General features: G+C 36.3%; 1 protein-coding gene across 2 annotated transcripts in view; it reads right to left on the bottom strand.

The window, feature by feature from the left end:
- Positions 1 to 569: 569 nt before the first annotated feature.
- cpeb4b (cytoplasmic polyadenylation element binding protein 4b) overlaps positions 570 to 13,227 on the bottom strand; it is a 39,219-nt gene continuing 26,561 nt past the window's right edge. The window contains exons 5-11 of one of the 2 annotated variants that reach the window (XM_073824093.1): positions 12,340 to 12,363; positions 10,681 to 10,851; positions 10,458 to 10,547; positions 9,326 to 9,444; positions 9,050 to 9,164; positions 8,524 to 8,705; positions 570 to 4,490 (exon numbers count right to left, since the gene is read on the bottom strand). In XM_073824093.1, the coding sequence (XP_073680194.1) occupies positions 4,263 to 4,490; positions 8,524 to 8,705; positions 9,050 to 9,164; positions 9,326 to 9,444; positions 10,458 to 10,547; positions 10,681 to 10,851; positions 12,340 to 12,363 (929 nt within the window). In that variant the 3' untranslated portion in view covers positions 570 to 4,262. The remainder of the gene's footprint in view (positions 4,491 to 8,523; positions 8,706 to 9,049; positions 9,165 to 9,325; positions 9,445 to 10,457; positions 10,548 to 10,680; positions 10,852 to 12,339; positions 12,364 to 13,227) is intronic. The other variant, XM_073824094.1, reaches the window with a different exon arrangement.

Genomic DNA, 13,227 nt, shown 5'->3' with positions numbered 1-13,227 from the left:
TCTCTAACCATGTTAAATGTATTTATTACATTTTTGTCTTATCTAGATGATCTAGATGTAAAATTGACAATTGAAAACAAGACACTGCAAAATTCAAAATCCACATGAGTGTCAAATATGAACAGAAGTGCTAAGAAAATGGATTTCCAACAAAAATGACTTGGACAAAGAACAAGCGCTTATCAAGAAACAAAGAACTACATTTCCAATAGAAGCATTCAGAGACAGCAGATGGTGCCACTGAGAACACAATAAATGAGAACATAACACCTCATGACATAAAAACAAAAGAAATAGCTTGCTTATGTATTTAGAAGGGAATATGCATTCATAAAATGTTTATTTTTAAGTCTTTAGATTTCCGCAGTGTAAAACTGTAACAGACATCTGGCTGAAGAATTTTACAACAGGATTCCTATTGGTCATTATGATTAATTTGAGCTGCGAGCCACAGAATTTTTTTTTTTTTATGAATTCAGAGTAGCATCTGCCAGAATCTACAAGTGATGAGCACAGAGAACGAAACTCTTCTAAAATCCGACGGAAGAAACAGAGGAGAAACGCAAGCGTCTTGTCACAGTTAAGTTTTATTCATTCAACATTTCACATTACAAATATTTAAAAATTATGCATATTGTTATAAATAGTTGGCTGCAAACAATTAAATAACATTAGATTTTTCTTTTTGTTTCACTAGCACTTACAGACCAACTCCTAGAATATGGACATTTCGTATAACATAACTTAATTAGAAAGAAAAATACAAAAATAGGAACTTATAAAGTGAAATGACAATAAAAATTAAGGTGATATCTTAAGTAAAAAAATGCTATTAATAAATACAACAACCTTCCCATACACAGTTAAAAACTATTGAAATTTTGCCATTAAGTAACATCGTTAACAGACAGATATTTAAATATTTATTTTCCTTCAGAAAATGTGAACCATATATTGTGGAGCACAATATAGCAATTAGTAAAAACTAGACACTTTAACATATTAAAAGCTTCACCTCAAAAATATAACAAAAATCTGATCAAAATTATAAAAATTAATTATACATTCCAATTAAAAATATACCAATAAACAGCTAGATACATTGTTGACCTAATAATTACAATGCAATCAATCACAGTAGCTTGAAATAAACAAAATAAGCAAATGAGCACAAAACCTTTAATGTTTTAAAAATAACTTCAATTATTTATATTAGTACAAATAGTTTGATTTCTTTTTCTTTTTTACAAACACCAGCATGAAAAGGATTACAATAACAGTAGAAAATGACTGTGAAAAACATATTAACATCTTCTTTAAATGTCGGCAATTAAAAATGGCATTAAAGAATTACATTGCAAAGAGTCTTTATCTGGAAAAAGTTCAAAAAAAAGTATTGCACATAACAACTCCAAGTTAACTTGCAACATTTACCACATTCAAGTCTTAAGTTCCCCTTCCTCCAAACGGGTTTCCATTTACTTCGAACTGACAAGCGGGGATGAAGTTCTCAAGTCTTTTTAACAGCGTACTAAAGAAGATGCTTTCGTCCTGCACTGCAAATTCACCCGATGACATTTAGAGTTCTCTTTTCACGTGTGCGTGAGAGTGTATATATGTTTGTGTGTGTGTGTGTTTATCACTATTTTCTTCCTCTCTGCATCCTATCGATACTGGATTATGGGGAAGGCGTAGAGAATAACAAGGGGTTGCAGGGCGTGGGGTGGCCTTAAACGAAAGGTTTAGAAACATCTGGTGCACAACCACAACAATTAATTTCAATAATAGCTAATTCATGTACGTCTTTTTTTTTCTTTTCCTGTTTTTTCTCATCATCATCATGCATGCTAAGGATTACAATAGGAACTAGTTGGCAGTTCAAGAATATATATTTTCAAATGTTAAAATATCTAAACATCAAACATCCATTCTTGTGATACGAGGATCAGCCTAAACATGAACCAGATTTAGCATTCTCCTTATATTATAGTTTATATTTCCAGCTATGGAGAGGAAACCAAAAAGGCAAGGTTATCTTTTAGCCGTTTTGCGCAAATATTAACATGAACGACAACGTCTTCTTACCATGCTGCTGTCGGATCATGACCGAATCTAGGGTTGCCGTTAAAATCTAGCGTACGATACACACTTTGATCTCTCCTCTGCAGATTTGTCGCGTCAACACAAGTGCGTGCTCAGTTGTAAAGATTCCTCAGCACTGAAATGTATAAAAAGCATAATTGAAAATAATATATATTAAATTCACTCAACGTTTTTTTTTTACTCTTAAAATCAAAATTTCCATATATGCAGATCTCTCAGTAACAAAAGTACAAAAGCTACCTTTCACAATGTGAAAAATTGAGGTATTGCAAAAAGGAGTTTTTCCATTTTGTGAAAAATGTGCCTAAAATGACTGTTGAAAAAAAAAAAAGTATTTAGAAAAGTAGTGCATAATAAATGTTTATATGTGCATGACAAAATAATTTAGCTAGAAAACACTGTACCAAAAATCAGCAGGCCATGTATAAAATAATCATCTTTTTTTTTTGCCATCTAGTTTACAGCAAATTCTTCAAAAAGTGTTTAACTCCCACCCACCAGCTCAAGTAGCCGTCACGAGGATAAATTTCTCACTAGTGTATCAAGTCTTAATTGATCACTAACTCCCTGACTTTTGCGCTAGTCGTTTGTTTAAATGCCGCAAATTGGATGTCCTGATGCCTCGACGCGCCTCTCGCGGTTGACCGTTGGAAAGCGGGTAGACTTGCGAAAAAGGTTCAGTGGTTTTCACTAGTGTTACTAGGACTTTAACTGCATGCTGATCGATTCAAGGCCAATCTTTGGTTTGCTGGAGCCCGTCTGGTCTTTATATCGAATGGGATGAGGACTGGGTCGGGTCGGGTTGGGTTGGGTTGGGGGGGGGGCGCAAATAATCAGTCGAAAAGAAATCTGCAGGGCAAAAGAAAGGAAACGTCGGTGGATTCGCTAGCTACTACACAGCCATCTTTGGTTCCCTAATGTCTGAAAGCAAAACCTCTTATGTTTCAGGTGAGCGTTGGGGGAAGGGGCCGAGCGGAGAGATGCATGGACTACCTTCAGTTATGCTTCACACTCAGGCTGAGCGGGCACGGCTGTTGCAGGACAGGAGGTACATTGTTCGATCGTTCTTCCTCCTTTCTAACTGCTTGTACGTACACCTCTTTTTCAGGGCTTTTGGGGGCTGGGGAAAGGCTCGGGAGACACATATTGCGAGTTAAAACTGAAAGCCAAGGCTTGCCGCTAACAGCCTGAGAGAACGGCGGCTGCTTCTTGCGAAGCTGGGCCAGAAAAACGAAATCGAGTTCCTTGCGCTTGAACCAGCTCGCAGGCAGACTACTGCAACTTTAACAACATACATTCCCCACTAGGATGCTGAATCTCCAATTCAAAGCAGGAAGTGACAGAGCAGATTTTCTCAATGTGCCGTTTGCTGATGTCATTTCCTTTTTCTGTGGTCCTGGGGGAAAGGGTGTGAGAGACCAGCTTGATTTTTTCTTCTTCTTTTTTTTCTTTAAATATATATATTCGACTTAAACTAGCAGCTAAGCTTGAGGTATTAGTTTTCTTGCATGTCACAATGGAGATCAAATCCAGACAGCTGTTGTGGAATCAGTTGTTGTCATCAAGAAACATTAAAGATTAGCATGGTCTTAGAAGTACAAAGTATACCAAAAGAAACAGAGCGTTCTGTTCTCAAATCCCAAGCTTTGGTTAACAACTGAGATCTCAGACCACACATCTGCACTCTGGGTAGCAAAGAAATAAGTGCACTCTTCCCGCACCTTTTCTTTTCAGGTTTGCTCCTTCGCCTTTTCGATTAAATTAAAAATAGGACGTAATACTTCCAATCGCAATGTTAACAAAAAGCCAATTCTAAAGTCATGCAGATACTTACTGACAAAGTATACTAATACTCAATATATTCACATCTCTGTGCACTTGAAAATGAAATATAATGGAGTTATAAAAAAATAGAGAGATGGATTAGACATTTTCTTTTTCTTCCTGAATCTCTTTTTGGATACACATCCATGTTTTTCTTTTTTTTAAATATATTAAATGACAAATTAAAATCATATTTTTTGTCTGTCTTTTTTAAATTAAACTAAAAAGGAACCAGCAACAGAAAAGTGCATTTATTTAGATGATGATTTTGCGACTCCTCCTAGCCTACTCTCCGCCTCCTCTCTTTCTCTCCGTCTTCTCCTGGCCTACCGGCTTTAGTTCCAGCGGAAGGAGATGTGGCGAGGTCTGTCGCCGCCTTCCTTGACCAGAGGCTTGTGGAACTCCCGGCCGGCGCGTGAGTGGATGGCCGCCCAGCAGTATTCACAGTAATACTGGAGACAGGTCACGTTAGCGCAGAAGAAAGGAGCGAACTTGCCTCCGCAGCGAGTCCCCTGACATTCATCGCACAGCTGGTCATCCAGGACGTATGGCTTCACTTCCACCTGGAACGAGAAAGATCAGCAGACTGTTACACGTGTGTTGTGTGTTAACAAGAATTGTCTTTAAAACAGATAGACATCTCAAAAATCACATTTAACCCCAAAATAATTAACAAACTGTGTGTAAATTTAATATATACAGGTCCTTTTCAAAAAATTTGCATATTGTGATAAAGTTCATTATTTTCTGTAATGTACTGATAAACATTAGACTTTCATATATTTTAGATTCATTACACACAACTGAAGTAGTTCAAGCCTTTTATTGTTTTAATATTGATGATTTTGGCATACAGCTCATGAAAACCCAAAATTCCTATCTCAAAAAATTAGCATATAAAGGTTCTCTAAACGAGCTATTAACCTAATCATCTGAATCAACTAATTAACTCTAAACACCTGCAAAAGATTCCTGAGGCTTTTAAAAACTCCCAGCCTGGTTCATTACTCAAAACCGCAATCATGGGTAAGACTGCCGACCTGACTGCTGTCCAGAAGGCCATCATTGACACCATCAAGCAAGAGGGTAAGACACAGAAAGAAATTTCTGAACGAATAGGCTGTTCCCAGAGTGCTGTATCAAGGCACCTCAGTGGGAAGTCTGTGGGAAGGAAAAAATGTGGCAGAAAACGCTGCACAACGAGAAGAGGTGACCGGACCCTGAGGAAGATTGTGGAGAAGGACCGATTCCAGACCTTGGGGGACCTGCGGAAACAGTGGACTGAGTCTGGAGTAGAAACATCCAGAGCCACCGTGTACAGGCACCAGGTCAAGCCACTTTTGAACCAGAAACAGCGGCAGAAGCGCCTGACCTGGGCTACAGAGAAGCAGCACTGGACTGTTGCTCAGTGGTCCAAAGTACTTTTTTCGGATGAAAGCAAATTTTGCATGTCATTCGGAAATCAAGGTGCCAGAGTCTGGAGGAAGACTGGGGAGAGGGAAATGCCAAAATGCCTGAAGTCCAGTGTCAAGTACCCACAGTCAGTGATGGTCTGGGGTGCCATGTCAGCTGCTGGTGTTGGTCCACTGTGTTTTATCAAGGGCAGGGTCAATGCAGCTAGCTATCAGGAGATTTTGGAGCACTTCATGCTTCCATCTGCTGAAAAGCTTTATGGAGATGAAGATTTCATTTTTCAGCATGACCTGGCACCTGCTCACAGTGCCAAAACCACTGGTAAATGGTTTACTGACCATGGTATTACTGTGCTCAATTGGCCTGCCAACTCTCCTGACCTGAACCCCATAGAGAATCTGTGGGAGATTGTGAAGAGAAAGTTGAGAGACGCAAGACCCAACACTCTGGATGAGCTTAAGGCTGCTATCGAAGCATCCTGGGCCTCCATAACACCTCAGCAGTGCCACATGCTGATTGCCTCCATGCCACGCCGCATTGAAACAGTCATTTCTGCAAAAGGATTCCCGACCAAGTATTGAGTGCATAACTGAACATAATTATTTGAAGGTTGACTTTTTTTGTATTAAAAACACTTTTCTTTTATTGGTTTGGATGAAATATGCTAATTTTTTGAGATAGGAATTTTGGGTTTTCATGAGCTGTATGCCAAAATCATCAATAATAAAACAATAAAAGGCTTGAACTACTTCAGTTGTGTAGTAATGAATCTAAAATATATGAAAGTCTAATGTTTATCAGTACATTACAGAAAATAATGAACTTTATCACAATATGCTAATTTTTTTGAAAAGGACCTGTATGTGGGTCAAAGACGAAAAAGGGTTAAAGCATAAAGACAGTAAGTGTAATACTGCTTTAAATTTTTCAGTTTAATTTAATTGCATTTTGATTTAGTTTTTTTGAGCAAAAATAATTAAATATCATACATTTTCCCCTAATTTCCCACTAAAATGTCATTCAGTGTAACAATCTTGTCAGGCATATTTACAACAAAAATCTATTTATGACATATTAAAAGACAAATTAACCCCAAATACGAATTAGTTGTAATTCTACATTTTTTAAATTTGCCACAATTCTAGGTTTTGCCTATTGGTCAGTAAGATTTGTTTTACTCATTTAAAACACAACAACATTTAATATGCTCCCTTATTATTTTATTTATTTTAATATGTACAATCAGAATAAGCATGTTGTTTGAATTTTTTGTGTTATTGTGTTACGCTCAATGACAGTGTAGCATTATTTCAACCTTTCAACCAAATTTTGACATTTTATTCTCCAAAAACTTATTTGAAATCTTAAAAGTAGATACTTTACTTACATTTAATGTGCTTTCTATGGCCAAAATCACTTGTAAATTTCTTTTGACGGGTCAAAGACGTTAAGATGCCCACATGTATGTGTATGTGTGCAGTACATTTTATTTTATTTTTATTTTTTTCCCACAAGTATGGACAGTCTCCACTTAAGTTATGACTAGTATCTTATTATTGTTTATATTTTTCTTCCGTTTTATCCGATCAAGTCTATGGTAGCCCATAGAACCGCTTGCGAGAAAGTTATGAAATTTGCCACACAGATAGAGGACAGTGTCAACATTAACCATAGCAAGTTTAGAATCTCTAACTCAAACTCTCCAGTGTCACCACTTGTCCAAAGTTTCACTCATGTTTATGCTAATAATTGTGAAACAAATGGACACCAAAATTTTAAATTCTAGCTATTTTTCTTTTTTAGCCATTTTTCTTTTTACTTTTTCAAACTCGTCCTAGATGATTTGTCTGATTTTCACTAAAATAGGCTCAGATCATCTTTAGACCTTGCTGGCAAAAAGTTATGGAATTCAAGTTGATTAGTTAAACCGTTCTCCAATAACGCGTGAACGAATTTGGTGAAGAACATGCAAAAATGGATGTGACAACAATTTGGCATATTGAGAGCAAACTTGGTGTTTGTTATAACAAGCATGACCTCAGGCTACCTGCACAGTTCACATGAAAAATTGATACTTTTGTGACTTTTGAATGGTTTGTACAAAAATCACAAAACTGGTCTCATTATATTCGGGCCATCATGCAAAGCTGAAGCATACCAAATTTCTTCAGCACCATGCTCTGACAGTACTCAAACAGTTTCAGGGTCATAAGTTATAATAAAATTTTAAATAAATGCTAATAACGTTTGATTCAATGGGCCTATTGTAATTAAACTGGTCTCAAAATATTCCTTGAGTCATGCCGAGAACATAGATACCAATTTTGCCATAGTCAGCCCAACTTCCTGTCCGCCATTTTGATTTAAGTTGAAAACTTACTTTTTTGAACTCATCCTATACAGTTAGTCTGTTTTTTTACCAAAATCAAGTCAGATCATCTTCAGACCGTTTTTGTATAGTGCCGCAACAAATTTGAGGCATGACACCAAACTGTATCTGAGGCTTTATCTCTGCAAAGCTTTGACATACTGACACCAAACATTGTGTGTGCCAAAAAAATACCATATCGACTTAATAATGCCACCTATTGCTTAAAAGTGACTACCCATGAAATCATATTACTAAAGGTTGTATTTATGATTTCTCAGCCATTTAGACTAAAATCATCCTAAAATGGCTTTAATTACTCATTGTTGCAGTTAGTTCGACGCTCTATGCCATGCTTAGCTCCTCATTTAGCCTCTGTTGTGCTTGGCCCCTTAATTACTGCTTGCAGCTATTTTTCACAATATTAACTGTCATGCCAGTAAAAAGTAAAACGGCAATTTAAAAGTTTAAAGTTTAAATACGTAACCAAAAGCAAAACTGAGAAATTGTATTGAAAATTAAGGGAAAAGGTCATAAAAATAACACCAAAAACAAAAATAAGACATAACCTGAACATTTTGGCCTCTAAAAACCCATCTTTTTTAGTCCTACATTAAAGAAGCATATTTAAATTGTAACTGAAACTATGCAAAACATGCGTTTGCTCATCAGCCAAAAACACGCTGTAATGTCACAACTAGGGTTAGAGCATAGTCCAAAACTGCTTTTTCACTGTTTTTGAAGCTTGCTGGATCAATGCCATGTCATGGAAGGGGAGTGTGCGTGTGTATGTTTTTGTGGAAGTCAGCACTGACCCGTTTATCGATTTCTCCATGCTGCAGTTGTACAAAACGAGCACTGATAGCAGCAATGTAGCTCTGCTGATTAGAGAATGCGACCCGCCCTGCTCCCTTGGGGTACTTCAGCTCCGGGTCTGTGTCGATGCCTGCGTAGCACACGCCACCATACAGCCTGTCCATGATCATCGCCAGCTCAACTGTCAGAAAGACAATATATTTAATGCTTAAAAACATACAAAACAGACTGCATAATTCTTTCTACCTCTTTCATAATAAAATAAAACAGCAACACCCAATACATAAGAAGTTTTGCTTTGAAAAGCTACTTTGAAAATAGTTTGTCAGGCAACAGTTTCACTACCCTTCTGACCAAGTAGCTACAGTTCAAGTTACTTAAAGAGCAGTACTTCTTAAATATGTTACAACAAGTTACTTATTGGTATCTTAATAATGACTTATGAATGTAAAAAAAAAAAAAAGAGATCATCTATTTAATCTTACCCAAAAACGACACTATTTCTGAGCAAAAAACCCTCCATACCTGCACGAAGCGGGCGTGGCACCCCACCCACAAATATGGTCTTCCTCGGGTCCAGGGGCTGTGATCCATCCATCACAAAATCACTATCATTAAGATTCCACGGGCGAATCTGGACCTGTTACAAAACCACACGTCAACAAAATGAATGAAAAAATAATCCACAACAGATTTTTTCAAAGTCCAAATCTGCTGACAAATTAAAAAAAGCACAGAACAAATAAGGACAAAAAAAAAAGACCAAAAAGAAAGAAATGCAGCAGTGTAATTTATCCTTACAGGTTTGTCTTTAATGGTGGGGCTGGAAACACATAAGTAGAGCTTTCCATCCTCCTCGATGCATGCATCGATAAGGGCTTGAACAGAGCTCTCATCTTGAAACAAGAGGAAAGCGTAACCTTTGGAAAAATGAATTTTAGAGTTAGTAAGCAGTGGAAATGGCAGACGTACTAAATTTTACATTAAAATAATAAATAAAACAGACACATACTAAAACAACTCTTCAATCATAATCGTTAGTACCAACCTTAAGGGATAGTTCTCCTAAAAATGGAAATTCTTTGAATCATTTACTCACCTTTTATGTCGTTCCAAACCCACAAGACTTTCATCTTCAAAACACAAATAAAAGTATATTTGATGAAACTTAAGAAATTTGAAAATTTAATTTAGGCTTTTATTTACATATAATTCATTTACTGTTGAAGTATAACAGACATAAATTAATGATTCACAGGGATTGCTTTTACAAGTGGAATGGACTTTCAAAAAAGAGGAAAATCTCTCAGGTTTCCTTCTTCACTTCCTTTTTGAAGATGAACAAAAGTCTTATGGGTATGTAATGACATGAGGATGAGTAAATAATGACAGAATTGCCATTTTTGGGTGAACTATCCTTTTAATTCAGTACTCAACCAACCAGAACTAAAATATGTGACCCTGGACCACAAAACCAGTCATAAGAAATTGTCATTTGAAATTGAGACTTATATATATTCTAAAAGCTAAATAAATAAGTTTTCTATTGATGTATGGTTTGTTAGGATCGGAAAATATTTGGCCGAGATACAACTATTTGAAAATCTGGAATCTAAGGGTGCACAAAAAACTAAATATTGAGAAAATCGCTTTAAAGTTGTACAAATTAAGTTCTTAGCAATGCATATTACGTTTTGATATATTAACAAAATATCTTTATGGAACATGATCTTTGTTTAATATCTTATTGATTTTTGGCATAAAAGAAAATCATTTTGACCCATACGATGCATTTTTGCCTATTGCTACAAATATACCTGTGCGGCTGGTTTTGTGGTCCAGGGTCACATATTGGTATGTCCAAATTAAGAACTGTTTACGGTTTAAAATAGCCTTTAAAATGGTCAACTAATACTCTGAACTCTTAGCTCACCTTTCGGGGGGAAGTATGACTTGCTCTCTGCTTTGTGAGGCCAGTCCACAAACAGGTGGCCAAAGCGGCGAAAACTAGCGGTTATCTCATCTAGGAAAGATAATAATGCAGATAAGAGTAAGCAGCTATTGTTGAAACCGTTCCAAAGCCAACAATGAACCTTGAAACTTGTTTTTGTTTTTATAAGCAGAAGCGTAGAAGTCACCCTAAACGCATGTAATACCTTCGTCTATATCAGGGGGGAGGCCACCCACAAAGACTTTGCGAGAATAGCGCTCCACCCTCTCTCCGTTCTGGTGAGGAAAGCAGTGGGGGGAACCGAGGCCAGGCAGGCTCTGATCGCCTCTCTCCTCGTCTGGGAAGCCATCTTCCATCGGGAACAGGGATGAGTGTCCTGAAGGAGGAGGAGGAGGCAGGAATTATTATCTCAGTGTTTATACTATAGTCCTGCACCACAGGATAAAATTAATTACGCTGATGGATTATTCTGAGCCCAGGAAATACTAAGACAGACAATTGCATCATCTTGCTTGTGCAATTTCGAAAGCATAGGAATTTCTCAATTACGGCTACTGTGGTCCTGTAATCAAACAAATCATAGCCCACAGTTTTGGCCCAATGATAAAACAGGCAATTTTCATATTCTACACAGGAAGTTGTGCTGAAGCATGGATGTGTACACTACTGTTCAAATGATTGGGATCTGTAAGATTTTAAAATGTTTTTTAAAAAAGAAGTCAAAAATACAATAAAAATAAAACAATTCTGATATATTATTTTAATTTAAAAGAACTATTTACTATTTTATTATATTTTAAAATATAATTTATTCCTGTAATGCAAAGCTAAATTTTAGCATCATTATTCAAGTCTTCAGTGTCACATTATCCTTCAGAATTATTTGTAATATGCTGATTTTATGCTCAAAAACATCCGATTATTACATGATTATACTCAGAAGAAAAGCATTTGATGAATAGAAACGATCAATTTAATGCATGTATGCTAAAAATCTTACTGAGCCCAATCTTCCAAGCAGTAGTTTATATTTACTTCATAACAACTTATTGTTAAATACACAAAATTACATCCAATTAAAGTTACAGGCTAAATTTACATCTACAATACAATGCACATTTGAACATCTAGATTCCTAAACTAAAAACTCTTACCAAATATCTGTGTAAATGTAGGATGGGATGTTCATTGGCCGAATTTGTACTTAAGCAATAAGCTGTGTGTTGCAGATTTTAATGGGGTTTTAGGCACTCTGCTTTGTGTTGAGCTTACAAAACTCATTTCTGCAATTAGGTTATATAAGAGAATATTTTGTCATAATATCTGTTAATGTTAAGTGTTAATGTCCAGCACATGGTCACGTAGCTCTGCACTAAAGCTTCAGTAATAACACAGAGCGAAGGCTGGGGGATGTAATATTAGTCCTCTGGCTCAAGCCACTCCAGCAAATTTCCTCCTGACGTGACAGAACACAGGCCTGAGCTGCTTTATAAGACTTTATGTAAGGGAGTTAGTCACAACTGTGGCCTGGATGTACGTTTACGTGTCTCTGTGTGTGTGTGTGTGTGTGTGTGTGTGTGTGTGTGTGTGTGTGTGTGTGTGGTTGCCCTGACCACAGAAAAGCCCCAATCAAATTTACTCTTCACCCAAAAAAAAAAAAAAAAAAAATCTCTGGAGTACAGCAGGAAAGAGGCACACAATCGATACACAAATGGAAATGAAATTTGCACATGTACATGCAAACAATTACCAATGCCCCAAAACATATCATGATCATGCAGATGCTGGATTATTCCAACAGTAATTATGATAATTGGAAAATCTTTCATTTTTCTCATTTGGATTTGTTAGAAGTTGTCTTTACCTCGTCGCCTCCCATAATTCCTTGCTGCATGTAAAATAAGATGATCACATATAAAGTAACACATCCCCAATGAAAATTTGAATTCTCTGACTAAACTATATAAATGAATTAGTAGAGCTAAGCTTTTTATGCCAAACATGACATTTTAATCAGATGTGTTGAAAAAAATCTTGCAAAAAGTGCAGTTTACACATCAATTACCTTGGTTTGTTGAACTCAAGTCTCAAACTAAACTGTGCAACTAAACTATCTAGATTTTCATGGCTCAGTGACTCGATTGGTGGAAAGTATTTTTAAGGACACTCTTGTGTGATTCAACCTACCTGTCCAAACGTGTCTTAATTCTGAGCACATTCATTAATAACCCTTGCCGATATCAAATGTTTACTCACCGGAAACATGATACCACACAAACTACAATTTCAAAGATATATTTCACTGCTATAACAATAAAAATGAGTATTAGCATATGTATCTGATTCAAGTTCAACTAAAATCGTTCAAGCTGTGTCAGTTGAACAAATCTCAGGGTGGCATTTTGTTTCTGTAAAAATATTCTGAAGATAAACAGTGTTGTTTATTACTATATAATATATACATGTTATATTGGTGCATGAAAATAGCACCTTTGAAAACATGCCCTTACTATTTTTATTGACATTTTATCTGCATTTTACTTCTTGAATTAAACAGTTCATGGCTATGTAGCTACAATTGTATCTCATATTACACAAGATATCAGTTACCAGGGCTAAAAATAGTAAGTGAAAATCGCTGAAACATGAAAACATGCTAGGAAAACATGGACATTTTTTTCGTCACCCTTTGGCTCAGAAACTGTGGGTTTTGTACATACTGTACATCCTCATGTATTTTTTAGGATTTTGC

Source organism: Garra rufa, chromosome 19, assembly GCF_049309525.1.
Source record: "Garra rufa chromosome 19, GarRuf1.0, whole genome shotgun sequence".
NCBI lineage: Eukaryota > Metazoa > Chordata > Actinopteri > Cypriniformes > Cyprinidae > Garra > Garra rufa.
Note: the sequence above shows the minus strand (reverse complement) of the source record. Positions and strands in the feature narration are given on the sequence as shown.